The sequence below is a fragment of the Mytilus californianus genome, unplaced genomic scaffold, assembly GCF_021869535.1.
Source record: "Mytilus californianus isolate M0D057914Y unplaced genomic scaffold, xbMytCali1.0.p SCAF_5, whole genome shotgun sequence".
NCBI classification, from domain to species: domain Eukaryota; kingdom Metazoa; phylum Mollusca; class Bivalvia; order Mytilida; family Mytilidae; genus Mytilus; species Mytilus californianus.
The window spans coordinates 33,072,961-33,090,477 of NW_026262701.1; the positions used below are offsets into that span (position 1 = coordinate 33,072,961).

General features: G+C 33.0%; 1 protein-coding gene across 1 annotated transcript; it reads right to left on the reverse strand.

The window, feature by feature from the left end:
• Positions 1–3,131: 3,131 nt before the first annotated feature.
• On the reverse strand, positions 3,132–17,322 carry LOC127701955 (solute carrier family 23 member 1-like). Its single transcript, XM_052205930.1, has 6 exons — positions 17,310–17,322; positions 16,640–16,893; positions 15,497–15,770; positions 14,382–14,477; positions 12,623–12,808; positions 3,132–3,139 (listed from the first exon to the last, which is right to left on the reverse strand). The coding sequence occupies exons 2-6, from the start codon at positions 16,853–16,855 to the stop codon at positions 3,132–3,134; spliced, it is 780 nt and encodes a 259-aa protein (XP_052061890.1). The 5' UTR covers positions 16,856–16,893; positions 17,310–17,322.
• Between the last annotated feature and the right edge of the window lie 195 nt (positions 17,323–17,517).

Consider the following 17,517-nt stretch of genomic DNA (forward strand, 5'->3'; position numbering starts at 1 on the left):
AGAAAAATATACTAAATAACCCTTCTTATAAGTTGCATGCCATAGGGTTTCACTTCACATGAAAATTGGACTCTAAATTTATTTATACAACATCTACCATGAGTACAGACAGCTTCAATAACGAGTTGAGAATAATTGAAGGCATCCATGCTGGAAACAACATATGAAGATATGATAGATAAAATAAATGCATACAGATTATAAAGCAATTAAACTTAGTGCTTAAATCTATATTGCGATTGGTTTGTGCAATTTGCATTAGACATCCGGTTTGTAGAAACTGGGATTTGCAAAAGGGTTATGAAAAAAATGATGTACATTCCCAAGTAACAAATGAAATAGTCGAGCTTTAAAATGTATATTCAAATAGTAGCTGTATGTTTACACTTTTCTATTCACAACTATCCAACATTGCTTTCAACTGACTTGAACAAGAATCTACACACAATTACATATTTTTAATAAAAGTGTTTTAACATTATCATTATCTTATTCCATTCACAGTCAACTATTTCAATTCAAAAGCAAACAAAAATTCAGCAGCAATTTTTTGGTGACCAGTCAGCGGACTTGGGTTCACGTATTGCTTTTCTTTTTTAAAGAAAACAACTTGTTTTGTAAATGTCGACGACGACGGACGACGGGCGCCAAGTGAAGATAAAAGCTCACTTGGCCCTTTTAGCCAGGTGAGCCAAAAAATCATTTGCAATTGACTTAACTCAGACGATCGTTATAAGGCACACAATAACTAACATAAAAACTATAGAAACAAAGCACCGATGTAAGAGTACTCGAAGTAACTGAAAGCTAGTTAAAAGTCAATGACAACTAATAAATAAATCATGTTCTCACAGACTAAAGTAACAATCAGTATACTGACAACGGATTTAGTGTACAGACGTCATAAACAGTTTGAAAAACTCATGACCTTTTGTTTTTATTTGTTTAATGTTGTTGTGGTTTGTATTTGGTCTATATTTTCGTTTTGTTTTATTTGTTTTTCTCTTGTTGAGTTGGGGCGTTTATGTCGTCAATTTTGGTATGACTTTCTTAACAGGGATTCAAATGCCAAAATGCCCGTTTTTTGTATTCACGATATATTCAACACCATGCAGACACATTTGCAAAAGTTCAATTTAAAAAAATTAATAAAATATACAGTTGCGAACGACATCTTCTGAATTACAGGCTTATTTTCTGTATTTTCTAATTATTTTAAAAATATTTCACAGTTATAACATATCCAACGCGGAGTCAGTATAGACAGATGTCACATATATCATGAACTGTCATTGAGAAAACATATTTTATTATAATACAGAAATAAATCATTAAACTGTAACGTATAAGGATTACTTACTTTCGCTTTTAAATCCATTAGAGTTTTCATCATTTTTTTCCTCAGATCCTTTAGACCGTATTGAAAACCTCATTTGTCTGACAGCTTCTAGTCCTTCAACTATAGAACTAAATTCTAATCTAATATTTATCTTTGTCTCTCTGTTTTTATTTACTTATTACTAGTATTTGATATACTTTAATTGAAGTAAGCCGTCAGTTGTCTCTGGTTAAACATGGCTTTTCATAGGCTACGTTGCAAGTTATGAAGACCTATTTTTGATGGCTGTTCCAAGCTTCTTACTTGTAGTCTAATAGTTAGAAAACGGTGCATTATATTTGCGCGCATTACACTTACATTTGCGCACAGCTTTTTATTAGATTTGCGCTCATTCCTTGAACAGGTAAACACAAGTAAATTATACATATCTATTTATTTTTCTATTTACAAATACCCCTACCGTAAGTTAAGGTCCTCTGCCCACCAACGAGAAAGTAGGAGGGGTTCAAAAAGGATAAGTCCCGATTATTATGCACAAGTAAAATAAAAACATAGCAAATCTGAAGAGTTAAAGTACCGATTTCAAATGATCACTTAATATATATTTTTAAAATTCAATATGGGAAATATTTAATTTAAAATTATCAATATGTTAAAAATAAATAACTATCGACATTTTTATTATGAATTAACTTTTTATTTACATGTGTAAACTGTAACATGAATGCGCGCAAATGTAACAAAAAGATGCGCACAAACATAAAAAAAAGTTTATTCCGAAATGCGCGCAAATGTAATGCACCAAGTGAAAATATACTGAAAATGTCTGACTAGCCCTCAAAGTTCAAAAAAAGTAAGCAGTTCCTATTCAACATGTGACACCTGTCATAATATATCATAATCAAACCTAATATGAAAGTCACGAACGAGAGAATAGTTGCACACCCCCTATAGTTGTTGACAGTTATGTCATCGTTATGTGGAACATAATATACTCAACACAATTATTACGTTTAATAAACATTTTAATGTATTGGTGATAATTAATATGTAAAACATGGTGACATTGATGACAGATTTATGCGTATAATATACCAGGTTGATTAGTAATGTTTAAATAAATCAGGCATTAAAATCCTCTTGTATATGTTCATAGCTCAATACACTTTTCGAATGTTTTATTAAAAATGATTTTCAAATAACTGTTCTTGAAATCAAATCCCCGCGTGGCTAAGCAGGTTTCTATTTAGAATTGAATTGTTTGAATAATTTTCAGCTTGATGCTTAGTTAGGTTCATTAGGGCGACAGTAATTTACCGATATATAAATGTTGTAAATCCATTAGGAGGAGAACCAAGGTAATCAAGAGAAATTAAGGGACAGTAAAAAGGATTACTTTAATCTAAAAGAAAATAACAGATTAATCTCTTGTATTTTATTTTCAAAAGCATTATTGAATCACTTCGTATTTCAAAAATTAATGTACATTTGTATAATTCTGTAAAACATTATTAAATCACTTAATTTTTAAAAATATATTTTTACATTTGCATAATGCTGTTACACATTACTAGTAATTAAGTAATTATTAATCTTTATTAAATTCTAATTCGTAAACTCAAACGAACATAAAATATTTATCAAATAACCACAAACTCTTACATGGGAGACGCCACTTGCAGAGACAAGCGAACATTTTATTATAAATATTAGTATAATATTGTGGAAAGTTCATATAAATACACAGGTATTAAGCAGCTTGTACATGTACTGGTATCCCCATACTAGTGGTCTACAAATCTGAAAATAAATAATATGATTAATAATATTATTTATTAGGCAAAATGCTACTGTACACTTTGACTGCAATGGCTCGAATGACTTTAAACCACCTGAGTTCACTCGTGCATGAACTCAATATCCCAATCGAACCGACCTTACTATAATTAACCAAACACTAGTCAACTATAAACAAACACCATTTTTACATGTTCGATTCTTGTACAACTTTGATAAATACATTTAAATTATAATTCGTAAACTCAAACGAACATTAAATATTTATCAAATAACCACAAACTCTTCCATGGGAGACGCCACTTGCAGAGACAAGTGCGCTCGAAACACAAAGAACGGAAAAATAGCATTGAATATTTATTTGAATTCCTAAATTTTGATAAACAGATAACTGTGCTTTAAAGTCTTCTCTAACGTAACCATCCTTTCCTCTGTCCCATTTTAACCTGTTATGATTCAGAAAAATCCTATCAGAAATACAGGCGTTAGCACTGGCTCTTGTATATGAGAGACGTCTGGAATCATTTCGAAACCTATGAACATTGGACTTCTCAGTGAATGTTATTTTAACTAAAAATTTTAATCAAGGTGTATGTCAGCATCTTTAATATAGCTATTTAAAGAAGTTTATTTTGTTAAATAATTTACCAATAAGCATGTCTGAAGTTCAGTCTAATAGCTTCAATAACAATCAGTATTGTCTAAATATTCGCCCTAGTGACTTTAATAATAATATGTTAAGTTACTTCAATAATAAACAGTCCAGTGGCTTCATCAACAACCACCTGCCCGTTTTCTGTAATAACAAACCTGTCCAGTGTTTTCAACAGCAACCAGCACAGTGTCTTCAATAACAACCTACCCAGTGTCTTCAACAACAACCAGCCAAGTGCCATTAATAACAACATGTCAAGTGTTTTCAACGACAACCAGACCAGTGTCTTAAATAACAAACCTACCCAGTGTGGCTTATACAAAAACAGGCCCAGTGTTTTCAACAACAACCAGCCCAGAATTTTCAACAACTAGCTCAGTGTCTTCAATAACAACAAATCCAGTGTCTTCAATGACAACCTGCCCAATGTCATCAACAACAACCAGCACAGTGTCTTCAATAACAACATGCCTAGAGGCTTCAACAACAACCTACCGAGTGTCTTCAACAACAACCTGCCCCTAGTCTCTAACAATAACATGCCAAGTGTCTTTAACAACAACCTGCCCAGTGTCTTTAATAACTACCAGCCAAGTGTCTGCAATAACAACCTGCTCAGTGGCTTCATTAACAAACAGCCAAGTCACTGCAGTGTCCTCAACACCCAGCTCAGTGTCTTCAACAACAACCAGCCCAGAGTTTCAATAACTACAAGCCCAGTATCTTCAAAAAACAACATGCCCGGCTGCGCCAATAACAACATGCCCAGTGGCGTCAATAACAACATGCCCAGTGGCGTCAATAACTAACTATCATCCCAGTGGCTTAATTAATTACGACATGCCAAGTGGCTTCAATAACAACCAGTCAAGTGTTTTTCACAACATACTTTTCACTGGTGCCAATAACAACCTGCTCAGTGTCTTCACTAACATGTGACTTCAATACCAACCTGCCCAGTGACATTAATAACATGCCCAGTGGCTTAAATAACTATCAGCCTATAACTTTAATTACGCATGTCCAGTGGCTTCAATAACATCCTGCCCATTGGCATTAATAAAAAAAAACTCTGCCCAGTTGCGTCAATAATAACATGCCCAGTGGTTTAATTAACTATCAGCCCAGTGGCTTTAATAACAACGTTAACTGGCCCAGTGTCTTCAATAACACACCCAGTGGCTTCAACAACCTGCCTGTCCATTGGCGTCAATAACAACCAGCCAAGTGTCTTCAACAATAAACTGCCCAATGCTTTACAAGCAATCTGCCCAATGGCTTCATTAACAACACGCCCAGTGGCGTCTATAACAACCTGCCTCGTGGCGTCAATAACAACATGCCCAGTAACTTAACAAACAACCTGCCCAGTGGCTTAACAAACAACCTGCCCAGTGGCGTCTGCAACAACCTGCCAAGTGGCGTCAATATACAACACGCCCAGTGGTGTCAATAACAATCTGCCCAGTAGCGTCAATAATAACCTGCCCAGTGGCTTTACAAACAACCTGCCCAGTGGCTTCAATAACAACACGCACAGTGGCGTCTATAACAACCTGCCCATAACGTCTATAACAATCTGCCCAGTGGTGTCAATAACAACCTGTCCAGTGGCTTTACAAATAAACACGCCCAATGGCGTCAATAACAACACGCCCAGTGGCGTCTGTAACAACCTGCCTAGTGGCATCAATAACAACATGCCCAGTGCCCTACAAACAACATGCCCAGTGGCTTCAATAACAACACGCTCAGTGGCTTCAATAACAACACGCCCAATGGCGTCTATAACAACCTGCCCAGTGGCGTCTATAACAACCTGCCCAGTGGCGTCAATAACAACCTGCCCAGTGGCTTTACAAACAAACACGCCCAGTGGCGTCAAAAACAACAACACGCCCAGTGGCGTCTGTAACAACATGCCCATGGCTTAAATTACGACATGCTTATTGGCTTCAACAGCATCCTGCCATTTGCATTAATAATAATCTGCCCAGTGGTGTCAATAACAACATGTCAAGTGACGTCAATAACAACATGTTCAGTGCCTTAATTAACTATCAGCCCAGTGGCTTAAATTACAACTTGCCCAGTGTCTTCAATAACAACACGCCCAGTGGCTTCAACAACCTGCTCAGTTGCGTCAACAACAACCAGCCAAGTGGCTTCAACAACAACGTGCCCATTAGCTTCAATAACAACATGCCCAGCGGTTTAAATAACTATCAGCCAAGTGGCTTTAATTACGACATGCCCAGTGGTTTCATTAACAACTAGTCCAGCGGCTTCAATAACAACCATCCAGTGACTTCAAAAACAACCTGTCCAGTGGATTTAATGATAAACAGCCCAGAGGCTTAATATAACTATCAGTCCAGTGCCTTCAATAACAACCAGTCCAGTGGCTTCAATAACAATCTTTCCAGTGACTTCAATTACAACCATTCCAGTGACTTAAATAACAACCTTTCCAGTGATTTCAATAACAACCTGTCCAGTGGATTTAATGCCCATAGGCTTAATATAATATCAGTATAGTGCCGTCAATACAGCATGTCCAGTGCCTTCAATAACAACCAGTCCAGTGGCTTCAATAACAACCTGTCTAGTGTATTTAATGATAACAGCACAGAGGCTTAAATAACTATCAGTCCAGTGACTTCAATTACAACATGCCCATTGGCATCAATGACAACCAGTCTAATGGCTTCAATAACAATCAGTCCAGTGACTTCAATAACAATAGTCAAATGGCTTTAATAACAATCAGTACATATGCTTCAATAATAACCAGTCAACGGCTTCAATAAAATCAGCATAGTGGCTTCAATGACAACCAGTCACTTAGTATCAATACAACCAGTCAGGAGCACGTGGTTTCAAAATTTTTACCAACACATGCAGTAAATTTAACAATCAATCAGCCCAGTGATTAAGACAAATAGATACTCAATAAGTAATAAACCCTAAAGAAATCTACAAGTATCATTCCCAGTGGTAAATTAAGCAACAATAATCAAAATGAAACTCTTGGTAACTGTATTATAGTTTAGCTACAGCTCGTGATAACTATACATTATATAACCTGCGCATGTCAGAACTCTGAACAAGGATAAACAAAACCAAAAACAAAAATTTTTATAGTCAAATTCCTTTCTCTGAATTAGCTTCTGAAACAAATTCAGCATTATTAAATATTTCTTGTTAAATATAACAGTATAACTGGCGGAACTGTGATAAACTGGATATAAGAATCATAATCAATCATGTCTAAAACAAATGAATGTGTATCATTATCTTTCCAATACTTATATATGTTCTTCTCATTTCCCTAAACAGATCATGAAGAGGGATTCTTTTTCATAATCAATTGACATGTACTGAATTACAATCTAAATGTTCATTTTTATAATAAATTTTAAAATTCAATATGATGAAAAACAATACATGATGTAAACAAAAACAAAACCTTGATCTTTTAAACGCTCTTGTTCCTTGCGCTACTTTGTCCGTCAAGATCCGTGTTTCAGCAGACCTAATTTTCTTCTCATCCTCGGAATCCTAAGCAAACTCGTTTCATAGGTATTCTTTGACTGTATCCCATTCTGCTGGTGACTTGTCAGCGATCTTAATACATTTGTTCCGCTTAAGAATTTTCTCAATAAGGTCATAACTAATATCCACGACTTTAGAATATTCATCACGCTCGGCTGCACGTTTGATCCTGGATACTATATAATCAATTTCAGAATTAAATTCGTGCTGAACATGCTTACTGTAACTTAAACTTATAAGAAAGTCTTGATTTAAGCTGTTTATAAACAAGGTTTCTGATTTATTCGTCGCATCTTCCAGAAGTTCCATCTTTAGGCTATCAATTTTACTATTTAAATACTGTTTAAAATTGTTCAAGGTTATGTCTGCAATTTTGGTTACCATATCTTCATTGTTATGTCAGTATCATAATATCATAAAGGTGATTTTCTTCACGTTCAGAACTTGCCATATTACGAAAAGTGCAAGTTGAAGATAAACTAATAAAATGCTACTGTACACTTTGACTGCAATGGCTCGAATGACTTCAAACAACCTGAGTTCACTCGTGCATGAACTCAATATCCCAATCGAACCGACCTTACTATAATTAACCAAACACTAGTCAACTATAAACAATCAACATTTTTACATGTTCGATTTTTGTACAACTTTGATAAATACATAAATGTATATGTAATTTAGATTAATTCCTGTTCAATTTATTAAATCCTAAGGTCTACGAATTCGTTTTAATAAATAGAATAAATATCCAATTGTATCACTATTCTTCGTCTATAAAACGTTTGAAATTGCGTGTAACGGTTTTACAGTGGTACGTCCAGAAGCGTATTAGGCCATACGTACTTTTTGTTGAAGGGGCATTAGCTACGAGATATAGAAAAAAATAAAATATGATTTTTCCTTGTTCAATCATTAATGAAAGTGAATTAGTGATATAATAATTCGCTTTTAGCAGCAAGTTTGGTTCAGTTCTGTCAAAATCTGCAAAGAAGTATCGCTAATGAATTATTCACTTGCAAGTGAATAATTCGACCTCATTAAATCCGTATTCATGTAAACTTCAATTGAACCCCTTAGCTAGAGATGGGTTACGCATGAACTAGGCGTGTTCATCTATCAAAAAGAATAGAATGTAAACATTGGAAGTGAAGCAAGGGAAAACCATTTGGTTGACAGATTCAATCTACAAAAACTATTTCTTATACAGGTAAAAAATATTATTAACATATGTTTTAAAACTATAATATGAAATCAAGCAGACCTAGAAATAATTAAAATCCAATTGCACGAGTTCACTATCTATTTATATTCATGTTTATGTATATATCGGGTTATATGACCATCGGCAATCTTCAGAGGTCACCTCGATGGTTAATTAGATGGCGTCTAGACTAAAATGCACACGAACTGCTGATACATATTATCGAGATCATGCATCGTAAATTGTTTATTTTAGACTTTTTATAATTTGGGTATACCTTTTAGTATGTTATAAATCAAATATGAGAATTTGAGTCAAACCGGTGAACATGAATTTGACAGCTAATGCCCTTTTAATGTTTCTTCTTATGTCTGGGTTACAACGCAAAGGTTTGCATTACTTCGCATTACTTTGTGTGGTGCTAATACGCTTCCGTTTTAACGCTTATTTGGGTTTTATGGGTACTTTTTTACCCAAACTCCAGTTTGAATGATATTTATACTCGGTTATTATTTGACACCAACAAAAAGATAAATTTGGCAACAATATTTTAGATTCGATTAAAAAGAAAAAATAACGAATTATTTTTGGAGTAGTAAGGAATTTTATATAAAGTTCATTTATACTGAAGGATAAAAAACATTTGTTTTATATTGAAAGATAAAGAGCCCATAAGATTTTTATTAATTTGCAGTCAAAGGTCAACATTTCCATGTTTACTGTTAAATCGTATTAAATTAGAATATCCTTAAGGCCACACCAATTTATTGTCTTGTTCTACGGATTTTTCCACTCCAGAAATTTGGGTGGGCGAGCGATTTGAACATTTTAATAAAAAAAAATTAATTTGCAAATTTTTGAGGCGAAGCTTGAAAAGTAAAGACGAGCGATTATATTTTCTATAAACATAAAATCATAGGTTCTGACAATATTGATCAAAACAAGATGGTATGAAACTTGATTTTAACACTTTTTTCCTGTTCAAGACATGTAATGCTTACTTTTAATTGCAGCATGTTTATGACTTCTTGTATTACTGTTACTTTCGGAGGCCATCAGATCTTGAACTGAATAATTTAATAATTATTTCAACTGCCTTAAAAGATCTTCATTGAATTGTCATAGATGTCTTTCCTCCTTCACCGGACATGACTTATAACTAACAACACTGCGGGTGTCTTGCAAGAAGCAGGAACTGCTCATCCTTCCGGAACACCTGAGTTCACCCCAAGTTTTTAGGGGTTCGTGCTGTTTAGTCTTTGTGTTATATGTTGGTTGTCTGTGTCTCCGTCGTTTTGGTACTCTCATTTTTGCTCTTTGTCTTTTTGGCACTTTGTACATAAATAAGATTTGGTATGAGTGCCAATGAGACAACTCTCCATCCAAGTCACAATGTATTTAAATTAAGTTAACAATTATAGGTCAAAGTACGGGCATCAATACGGAGCCTCGGCTCACATCGAACAGCAAGCTATAAAGGGCCCCAAAATGACAAGTGTAAAACAATTCAAACAGGAAAACCAACGGTCTAGTCTATATACAAAACGAGAATCACATATGAACCATACCTGAACCAGAATCCGGGTCCTATCGTCCAAAAACACGTTCGCTCCCATTCACGTTCGCCCCCTACACGTTCGCACCCTACACGTTTGCACCCTTTTTATTTGTTTTGTGTTAAATAATTTTTCAATCGTTTTTTGGTTAGTGTATTGCTATATATATTGTTTTTGTTCATTGTTTCAAAATGAACTGGCTTTCTAAAAACTTTTTTTTTGTGTTGAATAATTTTTTAATAGTGTGTTAATTATTATTGCTATAAATAAGTTTTTTTTTTCATTGTTTCAAAATAAAGTGACTTTTTTGTGTTGAATATTTTTTTAATCGTGTTTTGGTTAATGTATTGCTATAATTTTTTTTCATTGTATCAAAATAAAGTGACTTTCTAAACAGATTATTTGTGTTGAATGTTTGTTTAATGTTAAGACACTAAAACCGCTATTAAACTCAACAATAATAACAATTTGAATCTTCAATGTTTTTACTCATACCAAGCTAATTACATGCTAACTACATGCAGAATTTACATCAAATCTAGTTAAAACAACAACAACGATTTTCAAACACATAAAAAACACCAAATTTAGCTGTGAAAACACCATATTAGCAGTAATCATACATAATTAACAAATAATAATGACTCATCAAATTAATTTAAAACAATATTTAATTTAAAAATATCGATTTTTTTATTTATGAAAATAACAAATATTTTGATATAAACTTCTAAAAAAACATCTAATAATTCATCAGGTTTTTGAATAAAATAAAGGTGCGAACGTGTATGGTGCTATCGGACCCAGAGGGCGAACGTGTATTAGGCGCGAACGGACCCGATACCTATGAACCACACCAATAAACGACAGGCTCCTTACTTAGGACATGTGCATAGAAATGCAGCGGGTATGGATAGTTTTGCTTAAAGGTGTCTGTATTAGCACATACACCTTTATTCAAACAACGAAAATCGGCATGATTCTATGAAGAATCGTCCTTGACTATGATGTAAAATCTGTGTTAATGCTCGAAACGGTTTAAAGGGTCGCGATTTGACATTGGCTAAAACGCTCTTGCGATTGCTTTTTATTTTTTAAATGTTTCCAAAAAATCGGCGCGGGAAATAGACACGATCATTTTCCGGATGCGGGAAGCGAGAATATCTAAAATGTTTTTTTTTGTTTCGTTTAAAATTCCTTGATTCCGGAAAGTCAATCCGAAAATTTTAAAGATAAAAATTAATAATGCCTTACTTACAGTGATAGAGTTGAAAATAGATTGATCCACTGATATTCAAGTTCGACCAATACATGTCAAACATTATCTTAATTCTGATGGTTAACGCACAATTTCTCTTGAGTGAAATATCCGAACATTTACTAAATTCAAAGATAGCTTACTTTTATTATTCCCAACCATCATATTAAGTTTCAGATAAAATTATCCGAGCACACTCTTGTTAGCACGTGTAATGTGAAAAATGTCTCTGAAACGACAAACCAGAAAATTTTGAAAACCATTATCAAAGATAGCTTACTTTTAGCAATGCGAATACAAACAGTGTAAAGTTTCAAGTAAATCAATCAAAGCACACAGGAGTTAATGCGCAATATATTTCATATTGTTTTATATCCCACGGTTAAAGTTCCATAGCTTGAAAGACAAACTGGAAAAGGAGCTATTTTCCAAAGCTTCGAATAGTCCATACAAGTTTACTTTCATGAAAATTGATCACTACATTCTCTTGTTGTACGACGTATGGACAGCGGACAAAGATACATCGGTATACCATAATTTGTCCGGTCAATGAGAGGCGTATCAAAAGGAAAATATAATGAGAGTATTCAGGACAGAGAATTTAAACTACTAGTACCATTTCCAATACAAACAACAGGGACATTAAAAAAATTATACAAAACAGCACAGAAAACACTAATGTAAGAAAAAATTAACGATCAGTTTTTTTTTTTATATCTAAAATGGACATTTGAGTTTTGAACATCAGTAAACTACTGTTACTTCATATTGATCCTTAAAATTCAGCCGATTTCATATTCTTCCATTCTTTCTTCTATTGGTGATAGTGTTGCTTTTGGTTTTATTCGTGTTTTAATTTTTTTTTCTAATTTTTACATTGAGAATTGAAGTAAGGAAGTTGAATTCATTAATTGAATCTTGCTGCGACCACTGCAAAAGCCCATAAAACGTTAGTTTATCATGTGTAATGATGAATAACAAATAGAACACACTTTTGATTTTCAAGAATTTTCTCTTTAAAAAGTGGTACTATGGGGATTAAATGAAATAATACCAAAAACAGAAGACAAGAAATACCATAAACAATTGGTGTGCCTCTCTACATTTGTGTCTTCGTAAACTGATGCAGTAAAAATATCTACAACTATTTTGTTTGAATAGTACATAGTAATCAAGTTTTGAAGACATTTGATGCTTTAAAAGTGTGTATTATTGTCATTTTTAAAATCTTTGTCGTCTTTATTTGATTTATTTCTACATTGACAACTGTGAGATGTGAAAGTTGGAAATACAGGTAGATATTTCAGCCATGATATTTTCTTCAAGTGTTTAGTTAAAACTGGTATCTCATAAATTTCTACGCCTTCTTCATAATGCGACTCTGAATCAGGTGACTTACTTTCATCTAAAGACCATGCATCCATTCCGCGTTCTTTCATAGTGCCTAAAATTAAAATATGTATGCAAAGATCAGTAAGCAATTCCTAGTACCCTGTCGACACACTCAGTCTCGCTGCCTTTGAAGCACCCTGTCGGCGTATCCGGTCTCGTTCATTCGGAGTTTACATACGATCAACACAGTTTTTGAATATTTCCTTGATTGGTATTTTTTTATTGGAATAATGAATTTTGAACATCGGTAAACTACTGTTCTCTCATGGTTAATATATATTCGCATATGTTACTTTTTTGTCAACCAAATCGATCACCAATAAATTTAGGTGTTTGACTGCAGTTTAACTCCTCTACTTTCTTGTCTGATTAAAGGCAAGATCTTAAGAGTGTTTTATTTTTAATTCATCATTTGGGTTAAGACTGAAAGTCGGGTCCAATGTGAAATGTTTGCATCAATGAGTTACAAATATACCTTGTATTGAAATATAATTATGAAAACATATGATTTTTATGCTTCTATAAGACATTTGAGATATCATTTTCCGACTACAAAACATTTGATATTATTACATTCATTTGTATTATAATATTTATTACATACATTTGTATCATGTGTGTTATAATATTATATATTTAGTATAATAGTTAAGTAAGCGTCAACTCATTATTATCTTGATAATAACATTTTATGATCTAATCCCAAATTATTCAAGCCTTTCAAAAGTATGTTTATTTTATTGATAAAGGTAAATGTTATCCCAATTCTGACACTAAAGTACAGAAATGGCTTTGTTATGGATTTGATGTCATAAACAAGTTAGAGTTAACTTGTGCGTTTGGACAAAATAAATATAAGCCAAGGTCTTACCAAAAAAAAATTTCCTCACATGAGCCCAACCCCGGTTTTAGGTGGGGTTTTCGTAATTCAGTCTTAAGTTTCTTAAAAAATAAGGAGATGTAGTATGATTGCCAATGAGACAACTAAGTGGCCTTAAGCAATTAGAGGCAACAGTACGGCCTTCAAAAATGAGAATAACCCATACCGTATAGTCGGCTTTAAAAGTCCTCGAATTGAAAAATATGAAACACTTCAAATGAGAAAACTGACGGCCTTATTTATAACAAAACAATTTTCGAAAAAATGATTGACAGACATGAACCACTTATATTTTGTTTTATGTCTTTTTTCGTTTTTTTTTTTGCCATGAAGTTGTCAGTTTATCTTTGACTTGTGAGTATGAATATCCCTTTGTTATATTCCGCCTCTCTCATATAAATTAACATCTTTGTAACATACATCTTGTAGCAAAAAATTTAAGTGAGTAAGCCTTGGCTCATTTCTAAATATAGATAACAAGTTCTCAAAATGAGTCTATTTTGGGCAGTTGTTTCAGTTTTAAACACTAAATTCAATAAGTTTTAACACCTGATACATATATGTAAGACACAATTTAAAAATCAAATACTGCCGTCTGCCAGTGAAATGACTTATGAAAATCTTACCAATGTTACTTTGTAGATTAGTCAATTTTTTTTTAAATTCCAGGGACAAAAAATTACTTTATCATACCTGCTCCTTAATACGGTTTTCATAAACCAATAAATAATACTTATTCTAATACCTTTAACGGTGTTGTCTAAAACAAAACCTATAAAGCCACCAGTGAATGAAGGGTTGGTAAGCAGCATTATCAAAAACTCGTCAAACCCTTCACTTCCTGTAATAAACAAATACAGAGAAATGTATCGCACCAAAACCAGTGTCAACCGGAAGCCTTTTCGTAATTAACTCTTCTTGTACGATGAATATAGGTGTAAACATTCAAACCTGTGTTTTTTTCAGTATTTTTTCAAATAAACGAAACCTCCCTCAGAAGAACGGTTTCCTAGCCGGCAAGTGAATTGGAAAACAATACTCTCATAATTTCTCATTTTTCCGCCAATATCTGATTATAGATATTAGTTTAAACTATGAAAATATAATAAATTATTGTTTGTCTATAAATCAAGATTATCCAAACTACCTGACATGTTGTTTTAGCTAAATAAGTCATTAATGATAAATAATAAATTTTGATAAGTATCATATTAACTAATAATTCTAAAACAAACAAAAACATAAAATATTCTGAAAAAAACTCAATGAAATATGTTCTATGATAAATTTTAGATAATATTATCGGTGTCAAACCAAATTTAGAAAAAGGTATGGGTTGTTATCGAGTTGGTCAAATATGACTATATTTCAAACCAACCAGCACTATTTCTGTATTACTACAACCGTTTTTTTTTCTGGACAAATTTGTGCGTATGTGCTTTTCTTTTTTCTTTTTTGCTGTTCTGCCTTCTCTACATAAAAGAGTGTTTCCTTACTTTTGTCGATCTTTGACGCGAAACATTAAGTTACTTCCAATTTATTGTGTGCTATTAAAGCTTGAGTATTTTGGCTTTGGATATTACATCATAACCTTGACATAAGTTTCTTTATAACCCAGAATGGTTCTATTTCTAAAAAAAATGTGTATTTTAGGTTTTTTCGGCCTTTTTGCCATTTTGGAAAAAACAAAGTATTTTCATTACTAATTATTTATTGTATTTCCAAATCAATTTGTGCTAAACAAAGACGTATTTTTCGCTTTGGATAGAAAATCATAACCTTTAATCGAAACATGACTATTTTTAGAAATCATAAAGATAAAGGATCGTAAACGACCCTTATCTGACACTGCAATTTTACCTGTTTTAATAACTTCAAAATTTACTTTAACCCAGTTAGGAACCATTATTCCTACTAAGATAGACACGCCCACTACAGCTAGATTTCTTGGAGAATTCATATCTGTGTACTGCATATAGGACATAACAATTCCTAGAAATAAGCCAATACTTAAAATTGCTGATCCACCTAGCACAGGATAGGGTATAGTAACAAAAATAGCTCCAAATTTCCCAATTATAGCACACAAAATTAGCTGTATAGCAAAAACCTGAGTAACTCTTCTGCTTGCGACCTGAAAAGTAGAAAGTAACGAAAATCATTTACACAATCAACGATATCATGTTTTACAGTTTAAAACAAAGGGTTACATACAAAAACAAACTTTTGTCTACCCTATTTTTGCTCGTATATATTAAATTTTATCTATTAACGTTTTGCTCCAAGGCATACAACATTAAAAAGTACAGCTGATAGATTAGAATTTAACCTTGACATTAACAAATTTGGGGGTTGTATTTGATCTAAAATTGGGATAAACATTACAGTACAAAGAAAACTTGAAATCAATCTAAATATGTCATTCATTTTTAAACACATCGTACACATTGATTTGCTTTCTTATGAGGTATTGTCCACTTATTTGACTTCATTCAGTGAATACTAATACTGTCATATAACATTAACATATGCTACAGAACTGAGTAGTAAATAAACGTTATGGAGCTTGTAAACCAAAATTACACTAACAATAACAATTTTATAGCCATACCCTGTGTAAATTTCTAGCTCAGATGTATTTGTTTAATAAACTGATAGAATCACAACAATTTGAAATTTACTTTCAAAGCAGCTGATGCATACCCTTTTTGGAGCACTTCACATCACTCTCAGGTTTTTATTTGATTTTTGTCAAACGTTTTATTGTTAAATGTAAAAGTTGATATGGGTTAATCGATAATGAGGCCACAATCCAAAAAAAAAAACAAAAAACAAATGACTACTGAAGGTCAATACGGTATTTATTTTAAAAAACGTGTTTGTACCATATTTAAGCTATAAGTCACGCGTTTACAACCCAAATTGTAGTTAAACAGAGACTACCAAAAACCTGCCACCTCTGACCGGAACATAAAATAGTGATAAATGTGCGTATGTATGTACCTTAGTTATCCCAATTAATCCAATGTTATTGCTGTAGGTAGTTGTTGCATGTCCTGCTCCAAAGAATCCTGCAATCATCGACATACATCCTTCTACCATGATACCTCTATTTATCGCAGGTAGTGGAGGTGAAGGAACGTGGCATAATCTTGCACATACGTTGTAATCCGCAATAGATTCAACAACCGATAATAATGTAGCAACGATGAAAGCCATGAAAACACCGGAATTGAATTCAATTCTTCCAAACTGTCCTACAATTTAAAAAAAAATAATGGCTACTTTTCAAAAATAACGGATTTCTTCTTGGTATGTAAAATTGGCATACTATGTTGTATTGTTTTGTTTTGTACATTCATATGTTAAATTCACTACTTATATATTTATAGAGGACCTCTTATTTTAATAATTATTTGTTTTAGGGGGTTGGCAGAGTTTGGGTTAAATACCTTTATTTGCTTGTTTTATCTATTTTTTGGGGGAGGGGGGGGGACTTTTTGTTGTTTTGTTATTTAGTCATTGTTTTGTTTTTTATTTTACTTTAAGGACTATATATACATTTAGAAATAAAGTAATAATTTTGCATGAGAAAGTCAGTCATGGAAAACTTGAAAAAACATGTAAATGAAATTTTTGTAGAAAATATCGCAAACATTGTGTAAGCACTTACCCGGATAAGGTATAATAAACCATGGTGTTCTATATATCGTGTCGGCTCCGGAATCGGTTCGAGTCTTATATTGTTTTGACCGAATGTCAGTTGTCAAAGCGCCTGCATGTGTAAGTATTCCACAAATACCCCATCCAATGAACATCGCAAAAAGAACCTAAGATAAGATATATATTAATCTATATATTTTTATATTAAAAACAACTTT